Genomic DNA, 10,038 nt, shown 5'->3' with positions numbered 1-10,038 from the left:
ATTATCATGCAAAGTTTTAGGCTTATCTCTGGGGTATAAAATGCTCAGTAAGTGGGCTAGTATAAAAAATATTAGGAATTAATCTATTACATGTAAGAACCAAATTAACCCCATCAATTAGAGGGAATTTAATGTGAAGAAGATTAGCTTCCTGACTTGGTTAAACAAAGTCTATAATGAGACAAAAGTGAAGTAGTTTAAGTAATAAATGTTTAATCAAAGAATTTTACATATTATTAACAGCATTCATTTGGCCAAACATCTACACGTTTGTAGAATCCTATTGTATATAAAGTGGGAATGTATCAAGTATAGACTATGAAAGTGCAAATAACAAGTCAAGGTTAGAGTAATTTTTTCTTACATTATAAAATTAACTTGTTTACAAAATAGGCTTTGCCAAACTTTATTTCTGAATCGTAAAGTCAGTGACTGTGTTTTTAAAATATGTACCAAGGAAGTACAAATTGGATACTGATGGTTTTCATGCTCAGGAGAGACCACAGAAACACAGGGAACTGCACAAGAGTGTGGACCCAGAAGCCCCGACTACACTGCGGCACACGGCGCTCTTCCTCACTGCACCGCGGCTCTCAAGCCGCCTCAACGCGACACAGACTCCTCCTACTGAAAAGCTACAGCTTGACCTAAAAACCGACTGGTGTTGATATTTCAATCTAAAATAAATTTGTAAAAAAAATCCTTTAATGGACTATTTCAGTTTCATATACAGTAATACACTGTAGATAAAGGTAGTATTTTCCCCAACTAATTTTAATAGGGATTGATATCAATCAATGTTTCTGATAGCTGGGGAAATAAAAACCAATGTGGACTCTGATATCCATGGCACAGGAGCAATTCCTACACAGTTTATCCTAAGGGACAGGGGAATATTAAATACTCTAATATAATGTCTGAGCCATACGATTCGAAGTACAAGAAAATTTCAAAAGCGGGGTTTGGGAACAAAAAGTAATCAAAAATCGTTAATTACAGCTCATGTGGATATTAATACTAACATAAACCTTTCACCCAGCCCAGGACTTGCCTGTACAAGCTTGGTACTAGAATTTTGGTAACTGTAGATTTCGGATAAGAATCTGGCAAAACATTAAATAGAGTGTTGCATATCTACTTTGCTTATGTTACGCTAGTTTTCATAATATGTAAGTAAAACAGCCATTCCAACAGTTTATTCTAGTTTTAATTACACACTGTACCACTGTATCTTAATTACAACTAAGACCAGCATTTTCTTCACAGTAAGACACTGATAACTAGGAAGTTGATTTTTTTCAACACTAAACAGTAATCACACAGCAAATGAGTATTGTGCAATAGAACAAACACGTCAGCATTTGCGATTTAGTCAAACAAACCGATTGGACATTTAGTTGTTATATTAACTGTAAAGGCAAGGCCATGGGTGGTTTTATGGAGGTCTTTGCAATCCATACAGCATAGTTACTTCAGAAGAGACATTGAAGTTGGAATTACTTACTTGACTGGCAACTACCCATTGAGGTGAGGCAAAGGCACGGTAACATGTTGCGCAGGATGCTTTACTGAGTTTTTTTTTTTTAATAATTGTGGGATTTACTATAACTCATGAAAACTCCACTTTTTTTTCTATTTTATAAAACACTTACCATTAAAAGTAATTGCACCCATTAGTAATTAGAATGCACTGTAAAATTGTGAAAACAAAGAACTATGATTGCACTTCCAATAAAGTGTCTCTTAAAATACAGCACCGCTGTTGCTAATCAACTGTATTTTAATATTAAAATAAACTGTTTTGAACAGCAGCATTAGATTTCGTTAACTTAAGCTACAGGCTACATTTATTTAAATGCAGTCTCCATGGCAACAAAAGCCCATTAAATTCCGGAACAGCACTACTACCGAGTGGCACCGGTTACCTCCAGGAAGGCTGAGACTGCTTGGAAGCCCTCCGGACACCGCACACCTGAACGCCTTGCTAGCGCACGAGTCAGTTTGGCACACGTGGACTGGAAATAGACATGAAAAGAGATCTCTGATTCATGTGAAATTAAAATTAATTACACCGTGGTAGATGCAGCGTTAAAGAGAAGCCCTGGCTACCTCAATTCACACCGCTCAGACAAGAAGGCAGAAGGAAAGTTACGGAAGAGCACAGAGAGATGGAGGAATGAAATGTTATTAGATCTGTCCAAAATAACTTCTGAAATGAAGAAAACTTTCAGTTTTTTCTTTTTTAAAGGAAAAACCACCCAAGGATTAGAGAGTAAGCCTTTCATTTAATGTTCAATTTAAGTACTGCTGACCTAAACAGAGGACTGCACTTTCTTCGAATGTGGAATCTAAGCTATTTATTCCATTTGTGTTGCTCTCTCCTGCTCTTCTGTCTGTCAGCATAAAGGGGAAAAGCTATCCAATTAAATACAGAAGAAATCCCCTGTCAGGTTAAAATCAGAAATGAAGCTATGCCATTCAAGGGAACTCCTTCATATTTAATCCTAATGTCAGTGGTTTATAATTAGTTGAAATTAAGTGGATCAAGTCTCTATAAAGCATACTCCTCTAGCATACCATCTGTACCTGCATTCACTAGAGCCCCTGTGCAGTTCATACTAAGTGTACTTGTTCAGGCCAGTCACTTGAGGTCTGAGGTGTCTGACTGGAAACATCGGAACCATCCCCCTTGCTGGCAGCCTCATTACCACTGTCGCCAGCTCGAGATGCTGCTTCCCCAGCCAGAATATTTCCCTCCAAAGGATTTTCTTCTCTTTGGGTTCCTCTCCCTTCACTGATCGCAGCATCTTCAAACACTGAATCTTCTGGAGGTATCAGTTCCACATCCCTCACAGCTTCTGACTCGTCTTTGACACAGGGGAGCTGAGAATCTGCACTGATTTCTGTAGCTGCTGGAGGAATCAGAGCAATACTTTGAGGGTTCATGTCATGAAACCAAGCCATGATATTGCCAAGAAGATTGTCACTGATGTTGGCGTCCTGGCTGGCTGAGTCAGGGTCACTGGATGAGGGGAAGAATTCACTTCTCGCCTCACTGGGAGGGTGGGAACTCAGGGTGTCAGTTGAAAATGGGTCTCTTTCTGCTCCTAGTCTCATGAGGCTGTCACCAAGTTCCAACAGCTCAGAGCTGCTCAACGCGGCTCGAGGGCTATCTGTGTTCCTGGGGACGGAGTCCAGTCTGGAAGGTAAAGAGGTACCTATTGCTCCTAAGGACGCTTCGTTACTGAGAAAGTCTGTACTTTCTTCATCGATGGCCAGCCCAGATTCTTGCAGAGATAACTGTATTGCAAGAAGTATATTGGGATCGTCTTCATCCAAGGAACTCAGAGCCTGAGGCAACAGAAAGTAAAACTACTTCAAAATTTAAAAGGAAAAATGATTGAACCCAGTGAGGTCTGCCACTGTTCTTTTACCAAACAGATAATTAACAGTACCTCTATTTATACAGAAGAACTTTTTGACCTACTAGAATCTTAATTTTCTCCTTGCCCATGATAATGGGAAAATAAATTACTTAAGAGTAAATCTGAAATAGAAAAATCTTTCCCTGTAGTACAGCTCTGAAGCAAAGATTGTGGAAGGGAAGGGAGAAAAAGGAGAGCAACAGAAGTAAAAATAGGAAGCCAGGCTCAAGGGAGAAACAGCAGAAGGCAGGGGCAACGAAGCCGCGCAGCAAGGCTACCTGAAGGGAGTCCTGGTTCTCGGAGCGACTGGCAGGCGTGTAGTCCCGCAGGGAGGAGGTGTGCAGCGCGCTCATGGACGCAGAGCTGACCACGGAGGCGCCCGGCCTGCGGCCTCCGCCACCGTCCGGGAGATCTGTTTCAAAGCAAGCGGCGCCAGAGAGTTTGGTCACATCAGGTCTCACGCATCTTTTTAACTAAATCAATGACTTCTCTTTGAGTGCTGGTGAAAACCCGGGGTCACAAGTTCACGTCATCTTTTAGAGATTTTTCATCCATATTGTCTCACCACAGGCAACAATACATATCTAACACAATTATTTCAAATCCATGATCAGTCTTTACAAGTTTATTTACATTATACATAGTTCTATTCACAAAGGCAAGTGCTACCAAGTGTTCGTTTTCTTCCCCTTAGGCAACAAGAAAGGTGTTTTAGTTTTCAGAGTTCTTAAAACTAAAGAATTTGCAAGTTACAATAGCCCCCAAAGCTAATCTTTAGGCCTGTCGATCCTGATATATTAAAGATGAGCTGCTGACACTGCTATGGTTTGAAGATTTTGAATTAACAATTTAATATTTAAAAGATGATAATTTATCTTCACTACTAGAAATTTTAAAAATGTTGACAGGAGCACTGAGGTTAGGAGAAAAATGTTTCATGAACACACTGAGAGTAACCAACAGCTACAGTTTATCCAGTGTTCGCTAGGCGCTGTTAGTGTGTAAGGGTCTCACACGCACTATCTCATTCAATGCTCACAACAAGCCCACAGAGTACACTACTGTTACTGCTTCCTTAGAATGAGGAGACCAAAAGCTTGGAGAGGCTCAGTGACTCAGGTTTCACACTGACATGCGGCAGAGCTGGAGTCATGAGCTCAGGTCTGTCTGACTCTCCATATTCTTAATCGTCCTGGTTTTCTGCATCCTGTAACATTAGAAGCACCTGCATGCTGACTGTGTATCTAAATTACAAACTCTCTCACAACATTTAGATTAGCCACTTTTACGAAGACATGCAAGAGAACTAAGAGATCACAACAAACCCAATGCAAGGACTCACCCAAAGTGCTTTCACTTGGCTCGTCAGGGTCTGGAGGGTTACTCAGCAGACTGTGCACATCTCCTCGACGGCGCTGTTGTCTGTGCCTCCTCCGATACTGAAATTCAGCATATTCCTGCATAAACCACAGGTTATAAAATACGGGAGAGCATGCACACTTTAAAATGCAAATAAAACCAAACATACACTTTTTTTCCAGGAAAAAAAATGTGTGATTTTATACACATATTATAAAATCACTTGGCTTTAGAAAAGGAAACTTCAGGCTTTGCCATGCCAAGGAAAACAGAAAAGGTTGCCAATGGAAAAGAAAATGGAAAAGAAAAACTTTACATAGCCATTATAATTGTCTGAATAAATTGGGAATACTTGCAAGCTCCAATGCTAGATCATAACTGAGCCTCATTTCATGTGCCTGGATCTTATTATCTAAAGTTATAACTAATACCAGAATAATTTTACTGCTATGAGTTAGGCCCTCTGTGAAGGTCTGGTTTTTAAAAAAGGACTGTGATATATGTAACAGGAAAAAAAAAGGAAAAATAAAAGCACACACAGTTAGGTACTTGTTAGACTGATTGATTTGGTATTCATTGGGACTACTACAAACCATATTCATTGCAAAAAAGAATATGAGGTTATCTTTAAAATAAGGTACTACTTGGCTTCCTTCCTGTGTTAGTGCATATGTAGGGTGATCTACAACCCAGGCAAGGCAAAGTGTTTTCAATTTAGCATATGGGAAGAACACAGATGTGGGCAAATGTCCCCGAGTCTATTTCACATTTGTGATACTAGTTTTAAATGGGTCTGCTATCACCAGAGGCAGAACCTGGGACTATGTGCTATCATCTGGGTACACATGTCCTTTTCCAGATTTTAGTGACAGACAGACCAGTGTAGATGATACCAGCATTTGTGTGTTAGTCGCTCAGTTGTGACCAACTCTTTGTGATCCCATGGACTGCAGTCCACCAGGTTCCTCTATCCATGGGATTTTCTAGGCAAGAACATTGGAATGGTTTGCCATTTTCTTCTCCAGGGGATCTTCCTGACCCAGGTATCGAACCTGGGTATCCTGCACTGCAGGCAGACTCTTTACTGACTGAGTTACCAGAGAAGACCTGATACTAGCATAAAAAGGCTAATTTTGAGAATCACTGTAGAATTTTTGAGTGATACACACTAAAATATGATTTTAGTTTATGATTTGTGATTATCTAGTTACTACGATTTTATGATTATCTAGTTACTCTAGAATATTCAATATGATTATATTGTGAAAGTAACAGAAATAAATGAGAATAAGTTTTATAATCCCAGTAAAACTTTCACATTGTATGACTCAGGTGAAATTCTTCTTTATCTATGTAAGTAGCTGGACTCTAATTAAAGAATGGAAGGCAGACTATCAGGTTAGAAATAAATGAACATAATACTACAAGTGTCCAGAGAGATTAACCAGGTTCTTTAAATTTACAGCTGAGCTGAGGCATTGTTTCCTCTTTTACTAGAGGCCAATGATCTAAAACTGGATGACTGCTTCATCATGGTTCATAGGACCACCAAGTACTACCACATTTCTCAGACAAAGACGGCAACGAAATATTATGCCACTTTGAGATTTATCTTTGTGATCCACACAGTCAAAGGCTTTGGCATAGTCAATAAAGCAGAAATAGATGTTTTTTCTGGAACTCTCTTGCTTTTTCAATGATCCAGCAGATATTGGCAATTTGATCTCTGGTTCCTCTGCCTTTGACTATGCCAAAGCCTTTGACTGTGTGAATCACAATAAACTGTGGAAAATTCTTCAAGAGATGGGACTACCAGACCACCTGACCTGCCTCTTGAGAAACCTGTATGCAGGTCAGGAAGCAACAGTTAGAACTGGACATGGAACAACAGACTGCTTCCAAATAGGAAAAGGAGTACGTCAAGGCTGTATATTGTCACCCTGCTTATTTACCTTAAATGCAGAGTACATCATGAGAAACTTTGGGCTGGAAGAAGCACAAGCTGGAATCAAGATTGCTGGGAAAAATATCAATAACTTCAGATATGCAGATGACACCACTCTTATGGCAGAAAGTGAAGAAGAACTAAAAAGCCTCTTGATGAAAGTTAAAGAGGAGAGTAAAAAAGTTGGCTTAAAGCTCAACATTCAGAAAACTAAGATCACGGCATCCAGTCCCATCACTTCATGGGAAATAGATGGGGAAACAGTGGAAACAGTGGCTGACTTTATTTTTTTGGGCTCCAAAATCACTGCAGATGGTGATTGCAGCCATGAAATTAAAAGACACTTACTCCTTGGAAGGAAAGTTATGACCAATGTAGACAGCATATTTAAAAGCAGAGAAATTACTTTGCCAACAAAGGTCCATCTAGTCAAGGTTATGGTTTTTCCAGTGGTCATGTATGGATGTGAGAGTTGGATGGTGAAGAAAGCTGAGTGCAAAAGAATTGATGCTTTTGAACTGTGGTGTTGGAGAAGACTCTTGAGAGTCCCTTGGATTGCAAGGAGATCCAACCAGTCCATCCTAAAGGAGATCAGTCCTGGGTGTTCATTGGAAGGACTGATATTGAAGCTGAACTCCAATATTTTGGCCACCTGATGCGAAGAACTGACTCATCTGAAAAGACTCTGATCCTGGGAAAGATTGAGGGCAGGAGGAGAAGGGGACGACAGAGGATGAAATGGCTGGATGGCATCATCAACTCAACGGACATGAGTTTGGGTGGACTCTGGGAGTTGGTGATGGACAGGGAGGCCTGGTGTGCTGTGGTTCATGGGATTGCGAAGAGTCAGACACGACTGAGCAACTGGACGGAACTTGAGATTTATCTTTAGGAAGAATTTGTTTACTTTGTACACTTGGTGATGGTACAAAGTTATTTAGAATTAAACTACTTCATGGAATATACATATTTCCATTGAAGAAAACTAAATAGTTGAAAAACAACTGTGAAAGAAACTTGTTACAATTATTCTGATAAAAATCAAACAGCATTCTCTCACCATGCAGTAGACTTTTAAAAAATTGTTTTCATAAAATTAAACTTATCTGAAAAATTCCATGGATTCCTAAGATCTCCAGGTAAGTATATGAAAGGCTTTAGTCAGAATACTCCAAATGGTTTGAGAGTGTTATGGCTATTTGAGAGTGTTACGGCTACAGGGAAGAGTGAGAAGTTCTAGGATTTATAGGGGAAAAAGCTGCCAGGAATTTTTACTGAACACCAGTTCTGTCAGTGACTTAAGCAGATGTCAGTGACTTAAGCAGATTAAAGATGCTTTAATCATTCCAGAACTTCCATGGGGTAGATATCATGATCCACATTTGAAGGATGAGAAACGAAGGAAGGTACATCCTAAGTTGACCTTAAGTTACAGGGTTACACCTTGAGTTCTGGTGTCCCTGAGACATCTCAATCACGCTCTCTCCTCTGGGCTCCACTGCCTTTGTTGCTGTTTCAGTTGCTCATTCGTGTCCGACTCTGTGTGATCCTGTGGACTGTTGCCCGCCAGGCTCCTCTGTCCATGGGATTTTCCGGGCAAGAATACTGGAGTGAGTTGCCATTTCCTTCTCCAGGGGCTCTTCCCAATCCAGGGATGGAACCCATGTCTCAGGGAGCACCTGCGTTGGCAGGCAGATTTTTAACACCGAGCCACCAGGGAAGCCGCAGCCCTCAAAGCGGCACCAAACAGACACTGCTGCTGGCCAGTGACTCTCCCACTTTAGTTCAGGAAGGGTAAGATGTAATCAACTTTAACAAAAATGTAAATTCAACCTCAAAGTCTTCTCCAGTTTGGCAACAAGAGCTAAGTTTCAAAGGTATAATTTTGGCAGACGCTTGATAATCACACACATGAAGAATGTTAAAATTTCATACTGCATGGTAATTCTTTAGAATTGCAATGTTTTAGAATTTGCAATGTTTACACAAAACCTTGGTGCTCAATGTGCCAAAGGCCTTAAAGATTAAAAAAGTTAAATTATTTTTAAGAATAAAATATTATTTACAATTTCACATTTTTTCAATCCCTGGAGAACAAGAGCGCAATAATTTTATTTAGAAATATTCACCCGGGAGATAAAAAGCTTCTCTATTTTTACTAAAATGAAATTGTGTCAGTCCTATTAGTAGGCTCTCAACATTCAAAGACAAACATTTTGAAATTCTTTAGGTTCCTGCCATGAGTCAGAAGTCTCAGGATGACGCACACCTGACTGTGAATATGTTTTTGCTCTACTGTGTTCCTACCTTGATACTGAAATCTTTGTGCTCTGTTTTTGATAACTGAAGGTTATTTATTCCTCCTTTTAGGTAGAAATTTTCCAAACTATCCTCAAAGCTGAAATTATATTATAACACAGAAATATTAAAGTACAGGTTCAAGTAAAGAAAAGGTTCATAATTTGTTCTACAATAGAAATTTCATTAATATATCAAAAATGTTTTAAAATTTTAAGTGACTTTAAAATTTTCGTATCAGAGCTCTAAGCACAAATTTTTCCTCAAGTCAATGCTGTTTGGATATATCTACCAATATCAAAAGGCCACAGGTGATTGCAAGTATTCTCAGCAGCTGAAAAGAGAAAATATCTGATTTAAATACACCACAGTCATTTACGAATAATAATCAATTCCACTGTCTTTCAGTTGCAGTTATTATATAGGCTATAAATGATAAAGGTTTCATAGTTTGTCCTTCCCCCTTACAAGAATTAAAAGATTATATCAAAGTGTCAAATGTTATACTGTTGTATGAAGACCAACGTAGAGAGAACTGCTAAAACCATTTAAAATCAGACTCAACAGTGACAGTGGCAATTTAAATCTCAGAAAATAGCAATGTGATTAAGACTTTCACTTTATCGTGTTTTTATTGTTATTTGCAGTATTAAGGACCTTCCTATTTTAAAATGGGATATAAAAAACAACAATGAAAACAAGAAGATTGTGAAAATCTTAAAGACAAGCAAAGAGCAAATGATCAAAGCATTCTTTCTGCATAAAACATTAATGTTGAGCTTTCACCTAAATGATTATAAATCAATTCTAACAGGTTGTTTCAATAACTTAAAAAAATAGATTTTGTATTTATGTTTTTTATAAATTCAGACTGAAACAAGTAATATTATCATTAGAAGTGCATTTCTAATAAATAAAACTTCTATTTCTGTTAAAGATATTTTCCAAAAATGTACCCTGTAAGTTGGCCTTCCATAATTAAAATTCTGTAATTAAAATTTTAAGAGGGGG

The 10,038-nt window shown here is 38.7% G+C and overlaps 1 protein-coding gene across 6 annotated transcripts in view; it reads right to left on the bottom strand.

Moving 5' to 3' along the window:
* Positions 1 to 193: 193 nt before the first annotated feature.
* The window catches only part of ANKIB1 (ankyrin repeat and IBR domain containing 1), a 151,137-nt gene continuing 141,292 nt past the window's right edge, over positions 194 to 10,038 (bottom strand). For 3 of the 6 annotated variants that reach the window (XM_061164872.1, XM_061164871.1, XM_061164876.1), the window contains 4 exons: positions 9,320 to 9,361; positions 4,768 to 4,882; positions 3,704 to 3,837; positions 194 to 3,351 (listed from right to left, as the gene is read on the bottom strand). In XM_061164872.1, coding sequence (XP_061020855.1) covers positions 2,614 to 3,351; positions 3,704 to 3,837; positions 4,768 to 4,882; positions 9,320 to 9,361 — 1,029 coding nt within the window. In that variant the 3' untranslated portion in view covers positions 194 to 2,613. The remainder of the gene's footprint in view (positions 3,352 to 3,703; positions 3,838 to 4,767; positions 4,883 to 9,319; positions 9,362 to 10,038) is intronic. The other 3 variants (XM_061164873.1, XM_061164874.1, XM_061164875.1) reach the window with 3 other exon arrangements.

Source organism: Dama dama, chromosome 18, assembly GCF_033118175.1.
Source record: "Dama dama isolate Ldn47 chromosome 18, ASM3311817v1, whole genome shotgun sequence".
NCBI classification, from domain to species: Eukaryota; Metazoa; Chordata; class Mammalia; order Artiodactyla; family Cervidae; genus Dama; species Dama dama.
Note: the sequence above shows the minus strand (reverse complement) of the source record. Positions and strands in the feature narration are given on the sequence as shown.